Consider the following 19,528-nt stretch of genomic DNA (forward strand, 5'->3'; position numbering starts at 1 on the left):
CTTCGCTGAGAGCCGCTCTTCTTCCACCGGGGGTCGGTGTTAAAATGGAGGCGGTGTCTCAGGGAATAGAAACGGAGCGGAGCCGCTGCGCCACCGAGCCGCCGCTAGTCGGCGCCAAACCCTGCCCTTCACAATAAGAGTCCCCTCCGCCACTGCTTTACATAATGTGAAATAAAATGAATAGATTACAGATTATATAAAATTATATAGAAACATCTAAAAAACATGAAATAATAATAACACACACACCCACCGCGATCTTGACAAGAGTCACCTGTTAAACATCTTCTTTAATTCACAGAAAGGTTCTTTGATAACAATAATAATCATTATTTAATACTACTGGCAGTAGTAGTAAGGATAACAGTAATAGTATAAACATTTAAATATGCGTTAATTACATCATAATTGTTTCATATGACCTATAGTATAATGAAATAGAATAAACAATATAAAATGTTATTAGTTAGAATTAATTAATTAATTAGTTAATTAGAAGTGACTCTTGAATGTGTGAAAAATCAAGAATTCATCAGGCCAAATACTCAGACCTGAACCAGAACAAAGTGCTGCTTCATTCCCTGTGTTAAAACAGAAAAATCTGAAAGCAGAAATCTTTTGTATTTGTGGACATCACTGTAATTCAGAGTCAGGGCTTTGGGTTAGAACCTCTGAGATCAGACTAAAGCCTGAGTTTAAGATGAAGTAGCTTAAACACATGAAGCTGAGGTGTGATCCAGGTGTGTCCCCTGTTCTCACATTGTTTATTAATAAGAAAAAATATTACAGACACTCATTTATTTCCCTAATAAAAATAGACAAAAAATTACTTTTATTTCTGAAAGATGGATTTGAAAGCTTTTATTTGATGGTATTTACATCAATATGTCTCAGTATGTTAAAAAACAGAGCACTTTTTGTATCAAATAAAATTTTCATTGACATTTTAAGTGAAGTAAAAGTGTTGGAACAGACATTTTTAAAGTAAATAAAAATATATATTTTTTGTCCTTTCCGCTTATCCTGTAAGTTCAGGGTCGCCACAGTTGGTACAGTTTTTTACGCCAGATGCCCTTCCTGATGCCACCCTCCCCAATTTCTACTGGGCTTTGACTGTCACTGCACAGCTGGGGAGGGGAATGGGCTGTTGGGGGTTCAGTGTCTTGGCCTGGGACATTTTGACATATAGCCAGGGATTGAACCACTGACCCTGTAGTCCGTGGACAACTGCCTTACTAACTGAGCTACAGCCGCCCTCAAAGTAATGTAAAATCAATAAAACTTAGTATTTGGTTGTAAATCCCTTGTTTGCAGTAGCTGCAACAAACCTGTGACTCACTGAAATCTAATTGTTGGTTTCTTCTTTAGATGCTTTTCCACACTTTTACTGCCACCTCCTTCAGTTGTTGTTGTTTCAGGGGGTTCTCCTTCAGTCTCATCTTCAGCAGGTAAATTCCCAGTTAAGGTCTAATGAGTGACTCTAAAACCTCCACTTTTCACTGATAAGGTCCCTTGTTGAGCTGACAGTGTTTTTTGGATCATTGTCTTTCTGCATGATGAAGCTCCTCCACCTTAGTTTTGTTCACTTCTAAATTCCTTCTGCTGCTGCCATCATTAGTTCTATCATCAATAAAATCAGTGAGACTGTTTCAAAAGCAGCCATGCAGCCCAAACCATGACACCATCACCACTGTTCTTCACCGATGAGCTTGGATGGTTTGGATCATGAGCAGATTCTTTCTTCCTCCACACTTTAGTAGAGGTTCATCTTGATCTCATCAGTCCATAAAATCTTGTTCCGGAACTTCAGTGGATCATCTCTGGACTGATTTATCTTTCCGATTCTTCCTGCTGATGAGTTGTTTCCACCTTGTGGTACAGTTTTCTTTAGATTGTGGATTGTGTTTTTGGTTTTATTTTTCACAGCTCTCACTATGTTTCTGTCATCAGCTGGTTTTATTTGCAGACCTGTGGATGTGGCTCAGTTCACCTGTGGTTTCTTCTGTTTCAAGACAATTACAATTGTTGTACTGAGTACGTCCAATGTTTGTACAATGGTTGCTATTTTCCATGTTGTTTAACATGTCAAGGTGTAAACTCCATCAAATGAAAGCAGAAACATTGTTTTATCTTAATCTCATGTCTTCATTAAACAATAGTAGTATAAGTATCAAGAGCAGTAAAGTGGGTTTTGAGTATCCACTGTAGATCTGACATCAGACTATACAACAGGAACAGTTCGTGTTGAACTAACTGAAGTTTGTTAACCTTCAGCATCTAGATGACCTTTAAAATTTTATTACTGACAGTGAGGAGCAAACCAGGGTTCAGTGTCTTGCCCACGAAATCTCCTCAATTCCACAGTGTGGAGCTGCAACACAAAGCAACACAGGAAGAAACAAAGACTTTCCACTAGTTCACAGTCACTGAAGCAACCTGTGTCCTGCTGAAATGACTACAAATGCTGTTGTGTTGTCATCAACACAACTGACCTGCAGAGTCACTTTGGCTTCAGAAGATCTGAAGGAATCAAAAATGACAAAGTCAGATTATGGTGGAGGGTGGAGGAGTCTCAGTGTAGAAGGACAGAGCAGCAGAGCAGATCCAGATCCACAAAGAAGTTCAGACTGCAGCACTGAGAGTCATCTCCACTTCTTCTGATTCCTTGGTCAGTTACTGCTGCTCCACTCTACCTCCCAGTAACATGGTCCAGTCAGAGCCTCTCTGCACACAACATGCTGCAGCAGCAACATGTGGATCATCAGGACAAACATCCTACTCTGATCACACAGAGATCATCACTTCCACCTGTAGAGAGAATGAGAGAGAAGAGAGGAGATCAGTGTTTCTAGGTCTATTTTGGGAAATAAAGAAAGTTACCTCACAGTGCAGCTCACTAGTTAATTTTTTGTTGTAAAAATGAACTAGAGCATAAATAACCATCTGTTTTCTGACATCATGGGACAACAATTCTTCAAGACACCACTGAGATTAATGAATAAGAAAATAAACTTGTGGAGCAGCTTCTTCTCTCTGAGTCTAAGCAAGGACGGAACTCAGCCAAGTGTCCCTGTCTGCAGAAAAGAGGAAGAGGACAACACTCACTCAGAGGAGTTGATTCAGTTGTGGAGGCTGTTTTTTTGTGCTGCTGTTGAACTGTGGTGCAGACAGGAGATGTTGTTATGTAGCCAGTCCTCACTGACATACTTAATGTGGTGGACAAAATAATAGAGCAAACTGTCTCATAACATGCAGTTTCCAGCCAAATAATCAACCCTAATATCAGATTCTACTCTTGCTGCTGTGACCATTTGCTCTGCTCTTGATTTGTCACCTTCCAGCTCTGCAGATGTATCTACACAAACAGGCTCAAGTTGTGAAAGTGAGCTACTTCTCTTAAGGCAGGAAAATCACAAAGTAGGTATTTCACTGCCAAATTGACTAAAGATTAAAATGTCATTGTGACTATTAAGTGACCTAAAAATCTGCTGATAATATAAAAATGAAGTTAGAAAAAAGCCAAAGTGACATTTTAACTGATATAGTGTTAAATCTACAGCAAACTAAACTGTTTACTGTGTTTTCGAATTCTGTCAGTTTACATTTCCATCACAGTCAATCAGAAGGTTTGTTGGCTTGTTATGTCTGGACACTTTTGCACTTGCTAACCTTTATGTGACGTTTTGGTGTTTGTTATCACCTCTAGTTCCCCTGTCTGGTTAGAGCGTTACAGGAAATACTGGATCTTTGCTTTGACACTCACAGTTGTTAATCGATAGTCTGGATTATTTATAAGAGCAGACAGAGACTTCAATCTTGAATACTGCAGATTATTTTCACTCAGGTCCAGTTCTATCAGATGGGAGGGGTTGGACTTCAGAGCTGACACCAGAGAATCACAGCTGATCTCTGACAAACTGCAGCCACTCAATCTGAATAAAGAATCAAAAATGTGGATCAAATCATTAGTAACAATCAGATTTGTCCTAATCAATGGTGTTAGAGTGACTTTGTCCTTGTGTTATTGTGGATCATCAGAATGTCAGACTTCTACAGACATCATCCAAATGTCAGCACAACATTCATACACCTATTCATGTCAGCACTAATTCAGAACATGCAGCTCACCTCACTCACCTCTGGAATTAGTATAAAATCAGACGTGTTGGATTCAAAGACTGAATCTTGTTTCTTTAATTCATTTTCTGTTTCTGTAAATCTGAACAATTATGTTTAATCTGATGTCAAATGTCAAATATTTAGACCAAACTGACCATTATTGATGAAATAACTAATGTCAGTGAGCTCTGCTTCCTCCTGGATCAGATGTTGACTGATCAAAATCAGATGGATGTTCTCTTCTCTGATCCTAAATGGAACCTAGTACCTTTCTGTACAAACATGTCTGCAGTGTCACATTTCTGCTCCTGGTTACTGGTTGTGTCTCTACACAAAGTGACATCATTGTCTGACAGGAAGCATCATGCACAGGTTCAAGTGTCACCTGCTGATGTAGACAAATCAGACACCACTAAAGATACTTCAAACATCTGGAAACATCATTCCTCTCTGTGTCTGTGCTGCTGTTGCTGAGATTTACACTGTGTTTCATATAAAAGACTTTACTGCTGAAAATGGATTTAACTTCTCAAACTTCTTTTCATTTGCTTTATACACTTTATAGTGTCACATACAGTCTGTGAAGTTTCAGAACAAACATAATTCAGTTTTAATGCAGTTTCCTCCTTTCATTGCCACATTTGGAGGCAGGTATCACCTCTAATGGCACCAAGCACCAAAATGGCGGCAAGTTTTACACTAATCTTTATCCTAAAGTCCTAGATAAACATGACCAGGTGTTGTTACACTTTCATGGTTTTAAATGAATTTACTTGCTGACTCAGTCACAGCCTCCTGTTTTCTTGACCCATCCATTCACGTCAACCTGCTCTGAGTAAATGTTTGTGTGTCCAGGTGACTGTTCTGTTCACTACAGCTGCTACATGTCACCTCACTGTAAAACATATATGTTGGTCATTTTTTCCTGATTTTTACAATGAGCTAACCAGTCGGATTTTACAGGAAAACATTGGTATTGACATTGATTTAAGATGTAAAAGAGAAAAACACTGACCTCAGAGTCTCCAGTCTACAGTGTGGACTCTCCAGTCCAGCAGAGAGCAGCTTCACTCCTGAATGCTGCAGGATATTTCTACTCAAATGCAGTTCTCTCAGATGGGAGGGGATGGACTTTACAGCTGAGGCCACAACTTCACAGTGAGTCTCTGAGAGTCCACACTCAGAAAGTCTGTGATGAGAAACAATATCAAATTTGAAATATGATCAAATCTGAAATGTTTATTGTAAACACTTGAATCCTATTTAATCAGTAAGATTTTAGTTGTTATTTATCTCTGGAGGTGGTTCGACTTGATTAAACTGTGAAAAGTAGTGTTTTATTCCCTCATTAATATAATGTCTTTGTCCCATGAACTGACTTTTTGATAAAGCTTATAGTTAAAGGTGCACAGTTAACCTGAACTCGAACCGAGTTGAGATGCTATGGGTTTGGGTGTTGGGGGACTTCCCCAAGTGTAATAAGCTCCTCTGCTCTCTATACATTTATGTGTCACAGCCGCATGCTATTAGCTTTGTGTCTTCTCTCTCCTGTTGCTGTGCTTCTCCCTCTCTGTCTCCTTCTCTGTCTCCCTCTCTCTGTCCCTTTCTGCAGGTGTCCCCAGCTTTGGAGCTGTGTGTTTTCCAGTGTGTTATGTAAAGGGCCTTGAGATTACTTTGTTGTGAATTGGCTCTATATAAATACAATTGTATTGAATTTAATTGAAAACAACAACAGAATATATTAAACAACATATGTAAAAAAAAAAAGACTCAGACTAAGATCCATCTTAGTCTAAACCAGTATCTGCACTAATAGTTCTGTATCATAAATATAAATCTTTGAATAGAACATTTTGTCCTCGATGAATCATCTTCATCAGGTCAGTTTACAGTAGAAAATGTCTCTTACTTTGTGTCTGAGGGTCCAGGTTCAGGACTGAAGTTCAGAATTAGGCCTTTGGACTGGTCACTTTTCATAGACAGACAGCTGGACACTGGAGACTCTTCTCTCTGTCTGTGGTACTGAGCTCTGCAAACACCAACAAGTTTTTCTTCAGATCACTGATAAATTCTCTGATCAAAGTCATTTCTGTTGCTCTAAACACAAACTGCTGCTGCTGCAGATCATCAGGAGGTTTCACAGTTTGGAGCAGTTCTCTTAGATTCCAAATTTTCTCTGGGACTGACAACTGTCAGAGACACTGACATGAAGATGGAACAAATCATTTGTCTTTGTGTCATGGAAAGTTTGTTTCAATGTCAGTAAATATATTTGAATAGAAAAAGTGAATAAACACAAAGAGAAAAACAGCTGTGACAGATGTAATTAACATGAGTCATTGTGTAAATGACTTTGGAGCAGTTCTCTTACTTTCTGTCTGAGGTTTCAGGACTGAGGACTGGATGATCATCTTTGGACCGGTCCCTCTTCACAGACACACATCTGGATCCTGCAGACTCTGCTCTGTTCTCCTCTCCTCTTTCCGCTTCAAACTGTTGGCTTAATAAAACTGAGAAAACAGGAAGTAACACACACAGTTTGATTCTACTCCTTTTCTCTCAGTGTCTTTGTTTGGACACAAGTAGACAATGTGTGATGTGTCCTCTATAGTCCACAGGGACAAAAGTGACTCAGAGACTTTGACAGTAAAATGAGAGTAATGTTGGTTTAACACTCACCCTGCCTCAGTCTTCACTTCCCCTCAGTCTGAACCAACTCAACACTTTCAGTTCCAGTGGCTCCTCCCCCTCCATTAACAGGAAGTCAGGAGGTCAGCTGGAGTCTCAGCTCGGTGTTGATGCAGCAGTGCCACCAGCTGTTCAAACTACTTACTAGCAGCTGGTTTTAAACCATATCGCAGACATGTTTCAGGTTGACTGGTGTGTGTGGCCTGTTGTTGCTCTTTGACAGTCTTATAGCAGACACACACACACACACACACATCTTCCTTCAGCTACACTCACTGAAAAAAAAACACTACAACACTTTGGGCCCATGCTGATGGATTCTTTGTCACATATTTTGTGTTCTGTGTCTGATAAGAAGTCACTGATTTCATGTCTGTTCTCTACAAAAGGTTTTCATTTCATATACTAGTACTCCACAGTATTTAGGTAACAGCTGTATTAAGCAGCTGCATCAAATATTAAACAGGTTTAAATACAAAACCTGGGAAAATTTTCAATAATGTTCATAATACATAATACTACAGTGACTTTTTACAGTCATTTTGCAGCATAATGAAAACATTTTCATAAATGTACTGCTAATATTACTTTTACCTGAGAAAGGAAGAAGTTACAGATCATTACGAAGGAAATTTTTCTGTCACCTACTGTTAATGTCTCCTACCCAAAATATAATTATTACTTTTTAATGCCTTAAAAAAAAATCAGTTGTAGTACATGTCTGTGGATAGATATTACTGACTTTACCACAGTTTGGGAACCAGGAGATCTAGCTGTGGGGGAGAACAGATCTGGGTCCAAGGAGACAAAGAGGTCTGAATTGACCTTTAAATTATTGTGAGGGAATAAGCCCATATATGATGATCTAATCTAATCAGAAATGATGGAGCTCTGAGATTTTCTCTGCACAGAAATTACTCCCAACTTGACTGCACATTCAACGGAGCTGAGATGGGATACAGGTGTGTGTGTTATTCCATCTTTAAATGGTTGAAATTTATTTTCTAAATATTAGTATATATTGGTCACTTCCAACCACCATAGCAGTATGCAGACTAAAACTCACTAAAGTGAGTAAAACTGGTTGCTGTTTGTACCTAGCTGGAAACCATGGGCTCAGCCATTGTCAGTGATTCTCTGTTAAGATAAAAGTTAAATTGAAGCAAAACTCAGATGGACAACATTTGTAAATGCAGAGTTGAAGATCTTCGTGTTTAAAATAGAAATTTTCTATCACAGGCCAATGGTCATAAAGTCCTTTAAACGACTAGTGTTGAACCACCTAGCAGACCTCACAGGGCCCCTGCTAGAGAAAGTCACATTGTGCACCCAGCAAACCAGCACTGGTGCTCCACAGAAACATGTCCTCTCCCCTCTTCTTCCTCTACACAAATGACTGCAGCTCCAGTAACCCAACTGTCAAGGTGCTAAAATTTGTGGACGGCACAACTGTTATCGTTTTCTTACAAGTCTGAAATTGTGGAAACTCAGAGCTGTAGGAAAAATCATGGTTACTATCTGAGATCTAAGAACTGCCCCCCACCCCAATCCCCCAAAAAACACCAGGGAAACAACGTAGGGACTGACAGTGTCTTCTTTGTACAGATTGTAAAGCTCCGTGAAGCTAAATTGTAATTTTGAGCTGTTTAATAAGGCTTAAAAAAAACTAAAATGTGCAAAAAGACTGATTTGATGAAATGCTAATTTTTCATTACCAGACTAAGTTAATTTAATGTCAAGACAGTAACTTTTGCTTAAATTAAGTTTCATGTTCATAACAATAAAACATTCTAAACTATCTTAATGCCTATGAAATATTCGCTTTTGTTTAGTTTTGACATATCTTCAATTAAAAGCAGCTCAAAAGTCTGTATTGTTTACCTTTTTAACAAAGCACAGCAGCAGAATCTCATCTCACAGCCCACAAATTTTAACTGACAAACCCAAAATGTTCCAATGTTCTCTGGTAAATGCTGCTGAATCAGTTTGGATGCTGGATCAGAAGCTGACTTAAACAATCCTGCTCACAGACTGAATGAAATACATCAATCTAGTCAATTTTAAGGTCAAGCTGGAGCTGATCCCACTTGTTAGTGGGCAAGACAACACACTCAAAACAGTAATAGAAGTGCTGCTCCACCAGCTGACATGACTACTCCTGAGGCCCCAGGACACTCACCTTTGCTGGGTGAGTCTGGAATCCAGCCTTGGATTTACTGTTTAAAACACCAACAATATGGTTCCCGCTAGTTAAGATATCTTCCTATTTTTATACATTTGATCATGAAAATGTGGTTTAATTTCAGTCAGATCTGAAGATGCAGAAACTCTGGGTTCACTAGCTGCTGGCTACATGCTGTATGCTAACTAGCCTCCTTTAAGTTGGGTGACTAACCATCATGTGTCACTTGTGTTTAGAGCCCAGTCTGTAATGACTTGGGATCAGTGTTGCTGCATCCCAGCAGTGTTATTCATGTTTACAACAGCTAATAGGTGAACACCTTTTACACGACTCTCTTTTGGATTTATTTACAATGAATTCCAAAATACTTAAAAAAAAAAAAAAATACGACTTCTTATTTGTTGGCAATATGGCCCAGCCATGTGTGGAGGACTTAAAAGATGTGGACACATGAGACAGTATGAGCTGCTGTAGGAGCTCAGTGTGAGGTGGACTGAACTATAACATGATGGAGGTGTAAATGGCTAGTTTTTTAGGGTTGGACCCAATAAGGTGCTTGACGCAACTTCTCAGTTTTAATTAAGTTTATTAAAGAGTGTTATTGTTGGCAAAGCAGGATGTTGATGTGCTTAGCCCTCCGCTTCGCTAGGTGGCGCTGATCTCCGGTCTGAGGGAGAACACAGTGAGTACTTAATACTGACTTGTGGGAAATGGTGTCTAAAACAAAAGGCACTACTTACTAGAATGCGTGGGGAGACGAGCCGAATCAGAAGGGGAAGAGTGGAGTATGGTCCTGGTAGTGTGTGCGGGAAACGTAGCCGTGGTGGATCTCCAATCCCTGACGTGAAAAGAACTCCAACAACCTCTTAGTGACACAATATCCAATAACTTAATCCCTTTGGTGAGACAGTATTCAATAATTCCAAAATCCCTTTCAGTGACACTTAGTAACACTGAAAAAGTCCGTGATGCTTTGTTCAATAATCAGTGTAATTCATGGGCACGTAGTCAAACACCAGTCTGGGCTTCACAGGTAGGAAAACACATGGCGTGAATCAAACGTGGGCATGAAAACATTGTCTTCGTGATGGCAGGGTTACGAGGGTCCGTGATTAACCTTGATTTCCTGCTGGCATTTAGCAGTACTCATAATCCTTAGCGTAATTTACAAAGTCGGCAACAGAGAGAGTCAGATGTTACTCACTAGACAGACAATCTGACATCTTGGCGAGCGAACTGACGCAAAGTAATGAGAGCAAGTGGAACTGATTACTGGTGATTAGTAAAGCGGGAACAATATGAAGGGACTAGGACACAGGAAGTGGCTGCAAAATAAAAGTCCTGAGGGAGGAAGTTAATTCGGGAATCCTGACTTCAAGAACAGTGTTTTCAATATTAGATTGAACAGCTGAACCGAATTAATCCATTAAAATAATCACTCAAGTCTAAATCAAATTAAAATCATGACAACTTTTACTTTGGACTTTATTTGTGCAGCCTGTTGCAGTAGCTCTCATTTTCTTTTAATGTATTCTGTTTTTCTTATTTTAGTGTAGTATTTTAATAAAGTAAAGTATCCAGTTTGTTGTGTAAAGCTTACCCTCTCTGATTATGCGGCTGGAGGGAGTTTTTATTTTTGTTTTTATCATCGCTGAACTTTTTCTACTTCCAGCTGTGCGCGCAATAGCTGTATGGAGCTGGAGCCGCTCATTGTTTACAGTTCGGAAGAGCAGATCAGCCTGCAGCAGACCAGCACCGGATTTAAGTTTCATTTGGACTTTAAACATTCCAGACAAAATAAGGAGGAAAACAGAAAGAGGTCGCAGACGGAAGGGTGGAAATAAAAACAGGCGAGCGAGGGAGAGAAGATTCATCTCCCATCTCTGATTATGGGCAACGTGAGGTCTCTGGAGTTGACTGCACTGTTGAGGAAGGACAATATCTCTTGAGAGAGGAGAGTAATGTGTTTAATGGAGACATAGCTGCAGGACAGTATGTCTGACATACGCATTAGTATTAACGGCTTCAGCACAGCGCGGGTGGATTGGAGGAGAGAGGAAAGGAGGCGACCTGGTCATGTACGTCAACAACAGGTGGTGTCATACTGGTCGTGTTACTGTGAAAGAGTCTGTTCCTCGGACAGAGGCAAACAGTGAAAACATGGTCTGATGGGGCCACAAATGTCCTGCAGGGATGTTTTGAGGCCACGGATTGACCGACACTCTGTGAGACACATGGTGAGGAGATTGATGGACTGACAGGCTGCTTTACAGATTAACTTCTGTGCTGACATCTGTATACCAACAAAAACTGTCCGCTCCTTCCCAAACAACAAGCCATACGTCACTAAGGACATGAAAGTAATTCTGAATGAAAAGAAGGCAGCATCCAGGTCAGGTGATGCAGTGAGGGACGTCCAGAGACGGCTGTCAGTAAAGATCAAAGAGGGGAAGGAGGCTTACAGGAGGAAGCTTGAACAGAGGCTCCAACAGAAGGACACCAGAGCAGTTTGAATTGACATGAAAAGCATCACTGGATATAACCAGCAGCCAGAGGACAGAGGGGAGTGTGGATAGAGCTAATGATTTTAACACCATTTTCAATAGATTTGATGTGACTCATATCCACCTCCCAGGGGGCTTCAGCACAGGTGCCCACGATTTCACCCCTGCAGGACTCGAACACCACTCCTGTCTCTGCAGCAATGACCATCTTAGTAGAGCAGGTGAGGAGAGAGCTATGCAGGCTTCACCCCACAAAGGCTGCAGGACCTGATGGAGTCAGCCCCAGGGTACTGAAAGCCTGTGCCCCACACATCTTCAACCTAAGCCTGCAGCTGGAGAGGGGTCCTTTGGGATGGAAAACATTATGCCTAGTGCCAGTACTGAAATTGAACCCTGTGTCCCAATTGACTACAGACCTGTGGCTCATATCATAAAAGTGTTGGAGAGACTGGTCTTGGACTTCTTATGGCGAATGGTGAAACCATCTCTGGACCCCCTCCAGTTTCCTTTTCAGCCTCAGCATCTATACCCACCTAGATAAGCCTGGGGGGTCTCTAAGGATTATGTTCTTTGACTTCTCCAGTGCTTTTAACACAATCCAGCCTGTCCTGCTGGGGGAGAAATTAAAGCGCATGATCGTTGACACCCCCATGGTTGCCTGGATTTTGGACTACCTCACTGACTGACCCCAGTACATCCGTCTGCAGAACTGTTTGTCTGACACTGTTACCTTCAGCACAGGTACACTCCAAGGGACAGTCCTATCTCCCTTTCTCTTCTCCCTGTATACCTGTGATTTCCATGACACTGCACTTGACGTTAGTCCTCAGGGGTCGTCCTGGGTCTTAGCTAACATTAGTTAGCATTATCCATTAGCATTTGCTAACGCTAACCTGCTGGAATCTGTAATAAACTCACAAGAGGTAACTTCTAGGTTTCAATGCCCCTTTTATTGATAGCATTACTTAACATTAAAACAAATCTCATTTACCTGATTTGACTTACCATCTTCTGGTTATAAATCACTGGATTTAACTTTCTCGGGTAGACTGACGTGATTCAGCTAATGATAAAAGCTGGAATGATGTATGATGTTCTAATACACTTTGACCAATCCTGGCTTTGACTTTCTATTTAAAGTTTTAAGTATTCAGTATTTTATTTACAGTTTCCTCCAACATTTGTTTTTTAATTGCTACTAACTAAAGCACCAGGTAGTGAACTATATGTTGAGGATTTTTCACAGTAACTAGTCAGAAACCAGGTTTGTTAAAATGCTTCTCTCTTTGAATCTGTCCATGAATCAACAAGACCTGAACATTTCAGATTTCTGCCAGAACTATTGATAAAGCTCATGTGGAACAAATCTGAACCAGACATGTACATTTATGTTATCAACAGCATCAGTTTTAATTGTGTTTAAATACTTTGTTTTTATTACTTTTGAACTTCCGACAGAGCATGTAATCAGTACTTCCACTGCAGTCAAGAATTTGAAGTATTACTTCTACTTGTAACAGAGTACTTTTTTAGGGAAGTATTTGCTCTTTTACTTGAGTATTGTGTACCTGTTTCCTGTGTGTTGCAGTAGCAGCTTCAGCATCACAGTGATAAGGTGTAGGTGGACACAGGTAAGTCAGCTTCTCAAAGCACAAACCAACTGGTCCTCCTTGAATCCGGTGAGGATAAAAACACAGGAAAGAACACTCAGTGTTTTCAGCTGCAGCTTGCCTATTTCTCAGCTCACCTTCAAACCTGGAGAACTGCATGTACAAGCACAATGTGTGGAGCTGATCCCATTCAGAGCATGAAGAAGTAAGATGTGCAGGATTTGAAGGTCCAGGTCTCACTGCAGACGTCACGGTGAAGGAGGAGACTTTAACATTTAAAGACCTAGAAAAAAGCTCCATCTGTTTTTAAGATGTGAAATCAATATGTGAACGTGTTTCTTAGCAACTGAAGTCCTTCAATGAAATCAACAGTTAGTTTATGTTGTCATGTCTCTTTTAAAACTGATGAAATGTTCGTGGGGCCAGCTGTTTGTGGGACATCTTACTTTAAAGACAGTGAGCTGCAGTTACAACAGTTACAACCTGGACTTAACACACACTTTTTTATTATCATGCTATGCTTAACTGCACTATACTGTTTACATGCTGCTTTTTGCCCCTTTAGCACATTTGACTGTACTGTACTGTATAATCGAAGTATACAATAGGTTTACTGGTCGACACTGTCTTAGGTTTTGTGTCCTGTCCTGTGTTATCTTGTGTTGTCTGTCTACACTGTCGTCTGCACTGTTTGCACTCGATGCACTTTACATAGCTTGTGTTGTTTTCTAGCACCATGGTTCTGGAGAAACGTTATCTCGTTTCCACTGTGTATAGTAAAAATGACAATAAAGGCACTTGACTTGACAACTGCTGGCCACTGGGTGGGGACCACGAGGAGCACTTACTGTTGTCTGTCTGTCCTCTGCAGTGAGCAGCACCTGAGACACAAAAAGTGAATATGAATTTACAGGTAAGTGAAGTGAACTTAGGTTCGAACCCCAGAGTAGCCTCATGTTCATCAGCACCACCATGGTGTCATTAAGGAAACCAAAGTGATGAACACATGAATTCATCCACCTGTAGAATATCTACATTTCCGAGTACTTTTAGTTTGGCTACTTTCAGCATATTCAGCTCATAACAGTTTCACGGATACTTTTACTGTAGTACAAGATGGAAAAAGACAGTTTGTTTTTGCGGGTGGGGCCACGGTGCTGTAACGAATGGGGAGGGAGGGAGGACATTTTTATTTAATGGTCCCCCCCCACGCCCACACACACACACACACACACACACACACTGAACTCCCGAACTCCTCCTCGGTGCGTTTCAGGCGTCAGTCACAAAGTGAAGCCGAGCCACATCGGGCTGATGGAGTGCCAAGAGGGCGCCGTGTCCTGCCTGAGCTGGGCTCTGATCGTCGGCGGCGCGGCCTTCCTGTGGTACCAGACCCGGAGCCGCTCAGCCGCTCAGTACGGCCGCTACACGCCGGCGGGGAGGCGCTGCTGCTCGGCCAGACTAGGCTGGTTCCTGCAGGAGGTCCCGGCCTTTGCGCTGCCGCTGCTACTTCTGCTGTTCACCGAGAAGCGGAAAGGAAGCAGCGGGAAGATGCTGCTGCTGTCTACCTTCACTCTGCACTACTTCAACAGGTCCTACACACACACACACACACACACACACACACAGAGCAAGTAGAGTTTGGCAGGCAAACTCTTTAAAGTACCAATAATTTTACCAGTACCAGTACTTTCCTTTACCCTGACTGTTCTATGTTCTAAAACCTTACTTTGCACTGTTCTAGTACCAGTACTCGGAGGTAAAATCAGCAGCAGGTGAAGGTGGAGCTGATTTGACCACTTTAAGTACTGACAGATACTTCATCCACAGTAATACATGAGTGCTTAATGCTGTATTCTGTTTCTGCAAGTGTCCTAAAGCTTCACATACATGAAAAGTAAGGAGGAAAAGTAGAAATACTCCTGTAAAGTACCAGTCAGTCATTGTTGTACTTAAGCACACGCGTACTTGTACTCAGTTCTTTTCAACCTGATTATTAAGATAATGATATTTGTGACCAAAAGAAGAACAGAAAGTAACAGCATCAGCCGTTTTACAAACAGGAAGTGTACAAACATGCATTCACTGTGCTGAAAGTACCATGTACTCAAGTACTGTAGTTAAGTACAACTTAGAGGTACTTGTAGATAAGTGTGTCTACTTTATACTTGTGCTTCATAACATCTCAAAGGTGAATACTGTACTTGGTACAGCATTACGTTTACCAGATAGTTAGTAGTTAAGTACACAGAATATTTACAGATTAAAGTATTTTGAGTTGTCGCATTAAATTTCTTTAATTGTTTAAGTTTGCTAGCAATTTGAGGCTCAAATCAAAGAAAAAAACATATTTATTTTTTCTTTCCAAACCTTAATAATCATCTAATTAATGAGTATACACACTCTACATACTCCGTTACATGCTGCACATTCAGCATTTTACTGCACCTACTCCAGTTCACTGAGTGCTGGATTCTAATATCTGATGTACTGAGCTGTATCTGTTCAGAGCTTTGAATTACTGACACATTTTTTAAATGAGTTCAGCGCGACTATTTTGGTGAGACAGTAAACACACAAACATCATATTTGGAGCTAAAAATAGATGTGATCTCTTTCTTTCCTTCAGGAGTTTTATCTACGCCTTCCTGACCCGAGGTCAACCTGTCCCCCTAGACACTGTGGTCTGCGCTGTCATCTTCTGCTCGCTCAACGGCTTCCTGCAGGGACACCACCTGCTGCACTGTGCCCAGTTTGAGGACACCTGGCTGAAAGATGCTCGCCTGGCTGCAGGTGAGCGGTCACCACCTCCACCTATTCAGCAGGAAACTCAGACTTTGTTCTCGATGTTGACACAGCAGGTTCCTGAATAATGAGAGCAGAGCACAGGTTCATTAACAAAGAAACAGTGTGAAAGATTTTATGTTTTTTCCTTTTCTTCTCCCAGAAAGGATTGTAAGTAGAACCTAGGTGTTACTCAATACAGAGTACACCATGTTCTTCCAAAGGGATTAGGACTTCAGACTTGCCAAGTTTGAACTTGTAGTCCAGACTACGGGGACAGGATGATTATTTACAATTGGGGCAGCAGCAGTTTAGCTCAGCACTGATGGGATGAACACAACTGTTACAAAAACAGACTTTTTCAGGAAAGACAAATCAACAAAATGGTGACTGTAAAGGATAAACTTGTAGGCATATATTTTTAAAACAATCCAATTTACAGAACAATAATTATGCTAATATTCTTTTACAGCCTTTATTTGCTTCTATGTATTTCTATATCGATTTCAGTGAATCCAAGGTCATTTGTAATATGCAATAAAATGTGTAAATGTTTCTTCAGACAAACACAAGACACTTTTGCCTTCCAAAGTAAATAATAATATCTACAAACAAACTTAGTTTGGACAAACGTAACACATTCTAAATTCTAAATGTGTTTTTTCATGCATGAAAAAATATTAAAATGTAATAACAAAACTAGGATGAATTTTTATCAGCTTTGAGTTTGGTTCAAACTGTCCGCCAAGACCACTGTTTGGCACACAAGGTTTTTTTCGGATACCTGGCTACCGCAAGTCCACACACGTCACTCCCTGTTACTTCTGTACTTTACAGTGGCGCATGGCATTCATTAAAGAAAAAAATGATAGACGGCATCTCGTATTAACAAAAAACCTATCATAATTAAAACTGTCGTATTGGGTTTGAGCATGAGCTCCTTGTACCTCAACAGTGTGCTTGATCCCAAATATTTCCCAAGAAGTTTCAGACTGTGGAAGTGTAACATTACTGTACTCTCAGCTCTCTCAGAGTGAAGTTTTGGATGATGGAACAGTTGTTGGATTGTAGAGGACGTTTGTTTCTGCACAGGTGAAGAAGCAGCGGACATCTTGGACTGTATGTCTTCACATTTGGTTTAATTTCCAGTTCTGTAGCTTTTTGTCTGAACAAAGTGACTTGTAGAGAACTGTGAACATTAACAGCAACACACTCAGTTTCCATCTGATCACTAAACGTTTCACTGCTTCTGTGTGAACACACTTAAGACTGTCAAGCTTATGAGGATGAACAAAGCTCTGATTGATTGAGCCTCTGTGTGGAGACGTGCAGGAGGTGACTTAGCAATTGTGCCAGATAAGAAAACACTTGTACTGCACTAAAACAGAAGTGACACAGTAGAAAACCATTGGAAGCAGCAGAAGTGGGGAAAATGTGAAGGACCTTGTCACTGGTTTTCTCCTGTTGGGCAGCGAACAAGTTCCTCGGTTTTCTATATATTGTTCATGAGGTGGTTAAAATATTAGGAACACCTTGACTATGAGCTCAGTAACAAACTGAATGGATCAGGATAAGAGAATCCCTGGACCAGATTCTATGGTGCTTCCCAATAAAGTGGCTCCTGTTTCTGTTCTGCAGGTCTTCTGCTGTTTGTTGTTGGAATGAGCATCAACACCCACAGTGACTACATCCTGCGCAACCTAAGGAAACCTGAAGAAATTGTCTACAGGATCCCCTACGGTACCACTGACCCTGACCTGCCACTGACTCTGACCCACAACAGACTCTAACCCACAACACATCTTTATCCACAACAGATCCTGATCCACCATAGATCTTGATCCTCACCTCCATGAGCAACAAATAACTTCTTCACTGATTCATCATAAGTTGACAGTTTTTGGTTGATCTGCTGCTGATCTCTTTGTGCCGAACTCTTCTTCTTTCAGGGGGAATGTTTGAGTTTGTGTCTGGTGCTAATTTCTTTGGGGAGATCGTAGAGTGGTGTGGATACGCAGTTGCAGTGTGGTCTTTACCAGCCTTTGCCTTCGCTTTCTTCACCATCTGCTCCATTGGGCCCAGAGCCTACCAGCACCACAGGTACATTATATGATCAGTGAGCAGCACAGCAGGAAGTCATATTTTTATATTATGTCATTATAGATGTGCTCACTTTAAAGCTCTGCCCTTCAGTGTCATGCTCCTGTCGAACTTTGTCGAACACTTTATGAATGAACCATGAATTGTTGTTTTTTTACCAAAATTTAACAAAAGCCATACAATTGATAAAATAACACATTCACAGCTTTTCACAAACCACGTCTGACACCACAACATTAGTGTTGCAGCTAACTATTATTTTTATTATGGATTAATTTTTCTCATTTTTATATAAAGTTACAGTATGTAACTGTAGAAATCAGCTCCCTCACTTATCTTACTGTGGAGAGGAGCTGATGCCTCACCTTTCTGACCAAGAATTTTAGTGATTTCTGCTGGATCAGGAAGTTGTGCCATTTGATAAAGACTAACACCTAAAGCACTGTGCAGAGCAGGGGAGGGAGACCTGGGGGGAGCAGGGTGGAATTACATCAGTGCTCAAAGCTGCGAATTTTAGCTTTACATTATTTTGTGTTAGCTATAAACTTAAAAAAAAATTAAAAATTCCCAGAGCCAAAATTAATTATTCTAAGACGCTGAATTCAGGATGTTTGTTTTGTCTGACCAGTGGTTTCAGTTTGTCTTGTTTCAGTTTCTCCTGTTTGTCTTGCAGAGACTACCTGAAGAGGTTTAAAAATTACCCTCAGTCCAGAAAGGCTGTTCTTCCTTTCCTACTGTGACGAAGGCAGATATGAGTTTCACTTTTTTCCACAATTAATAGAAGAAAAAAACTCATGGAGTTTGAGTTTTATGTATAAGTGATCATATTTAGTTGATTCCATTAAGATATTAATGACATTAATGACAAAGACATTAAGATAAGATTATACTGAAGTAACACACTAATCTGTACAGGGAGTTTGTTCAGTGACGACCTAAAAAACTGACACAAATCACGTGTCTAGAACATCTGCACAATTTTTACTGTGACGTGTGATGTGCTCGTCTTTTGTTTTTATCTCTCCGTCATTCTCTGTTGTTTATGTCATTATTCAGATATTTTAATATTACATGTGTTAGACAAACACATGTATTAATGTTTTTATTTGGCTGTTTTCATTTTCAGTCATGTTTTCATCTTTTCTCTCACCAATATGTTGAAATGTGTGTTTTTCATATGCTTCAGCAGTCTTTCGTTGGTTTTAGTGAAGGATTTAGATTTAGCACAGAGTAGAAATTCTCTGTTACAAAAAAAAAATAAAAAAAAATAAATATATATATATCATGTCATATCATATCATATCATATCATATCATATCATATCTATATGTCATATCATATATATATATAATGGGCTCTGTTTTTAGTGTTTCTCATTAGTTGATTATTACTGAAGCTTTAAGCAGCATTTCACCATTGCATTTCATTTGTGGATGAAAGTTGGAATAAACAAATATTTCAAAACTTGAGAAAAACAATTATGAGCTAAATAAAAAACTTTTATTGTACTTTTATTTTTTTACTTTATTTTCTTTCATTTT

The 19,528-nt window shown here is 40.1% G+C and overlaps 2 protein-coding genes across 6 annotated transcripts; one reads left to right on the plus strand and one right to left on the minus strand.

The window, feature by feature from the left end:
* Positions 1 to 366: 366 nt before the first annotated feature.
* Positions 367 to 7,368, minus strand: LOC137123397 (ribonuclease inhibitor-like). 5 transcript variants are annotated; one of them, XM_067497053.1, is made up of 7 exons: positions 6,799 to 7,358; positions 6,491 to 6,629; positions 6,029 to 6,148; positions 5,135 to 5,308; positions 3,764 to 3,932; positions 3,106 to 3,156; positions 367 to 2,808 (listed from the first exon to the last, which is right to left on the minus strand). In XM_067497053.1, the coding sequence occupies exons 3-6, from the start codon at positions 6,094 to 6,096 to the stop codon at positions 3,106 to 3,108; spliced, it is 462 nt and encodes a 153-aa protein (XP_067353154.1). In that variant the 5' UTR covers positions 6,097 to 6,148; positions 6,491 to 6,629; positions 6,799 to 7,358; the 3' UTR covers positions 367 to 2,808. The 5 variants fall into 5 exon arrangements, 4 of the variants coding, with proteins under 4 accessions (XP_067353154.1, XP_067353156.1, XP_067353153.1 ...); XR_010913839.1 differs by lacking the exon at positions 3,106 to 3,156 and having other exon boundaries at positions 3,670 to 3,932; positions 6,799 to 7,350; XM_067497055.1 differs by lacking the exon at positions 3,106 to 3,156 and having other exon boundaries at positions 370 to 2,808; positions 6,799 to 7,343.
* Positions 7,369 to 14,328: 6,960 nt separating this feature from the next.
* On the plus strand, positions 14,329 to 19,495 carry srd5a2a (steroid-5-alpha-reductase, alpha polypeptide 2a). Its single transcript, XM_067497045.1, has 5 exons — positions 14,329 to 14,695; positions 15,733 to 15,896; positions 17,526 to 17,627; positions 17,837 to 17,987; positions 18,661 to 19,495. Exons 1-5 carry the CDS (start codon positions 14,418 to 14,420, stop codon positions 18,725 to 18,727), a joined length of 762 nt encoding a protein of 253 aa, XP_067353146.1. The 5' UTR covers positions 14,329 to 14,417; the 3' UTR covers positions 18,728 to 19,495.
* Positions 19,496 to 19,528: the final 33 nt, after the last annotated feature.

This window comes from Channa argus, chromosome 3, assembly GCF_033026475.1.
Source record: "Channa argus isolate prfri chromosome 3, Channa argus male v1.0, whole genome shotgun sequence".
In the NCBI taxonomy this organism is placed as follows: domain Eukaryota; kingdom Metazoa; phylum Chordata; class Actinopteri; order Anabantiformes; family Channidae; genus Channa; species Channa argus.

Coding starts and splice junctions, on each gene's coding strand:
- LOC137123397 (XM_067497053.1), bottom strand. CDS start 6,096: ATGAAAAGTGACCAGTCCAAAGGCCTAATTCTGAACTTCAGTCCTGAA. Junction 5,309..6,028: donor CCTGGACCCTCAGACACAAA/GTAAGAGACATT, acceptor TTCTCATCACAG/ACTTTCTGAGTGTGGACTCT. Junction 3,157..3,763: donor CAGACTATCGATTAACAACT/GTGAGTGTCAAA, acceptor TCTGCACCACAG/TTCAACAGCAGCACAAAAAA.
- srd5a2a (XM_067497045.1), top strand. CDS start 14,418: ATGGAGTGCCAAGAGGGCGCCGTGTCCTGCCTGAGCTGGGCTCTGATC. Junction 14,696..15,732: donor ACTCTGCACTACTTCAACAG/GTCCTACACACA, acceptor TCTTTCCTTCAG/GAGTTTTATCTACGCCTTCC. Junction 17,988..18,660: donor AGAGCCTACCAGCACCACAG/GTACATTATATG, acceptor TTTGTCTTGCAG/AGACTACCTGAAGAGGTTTA.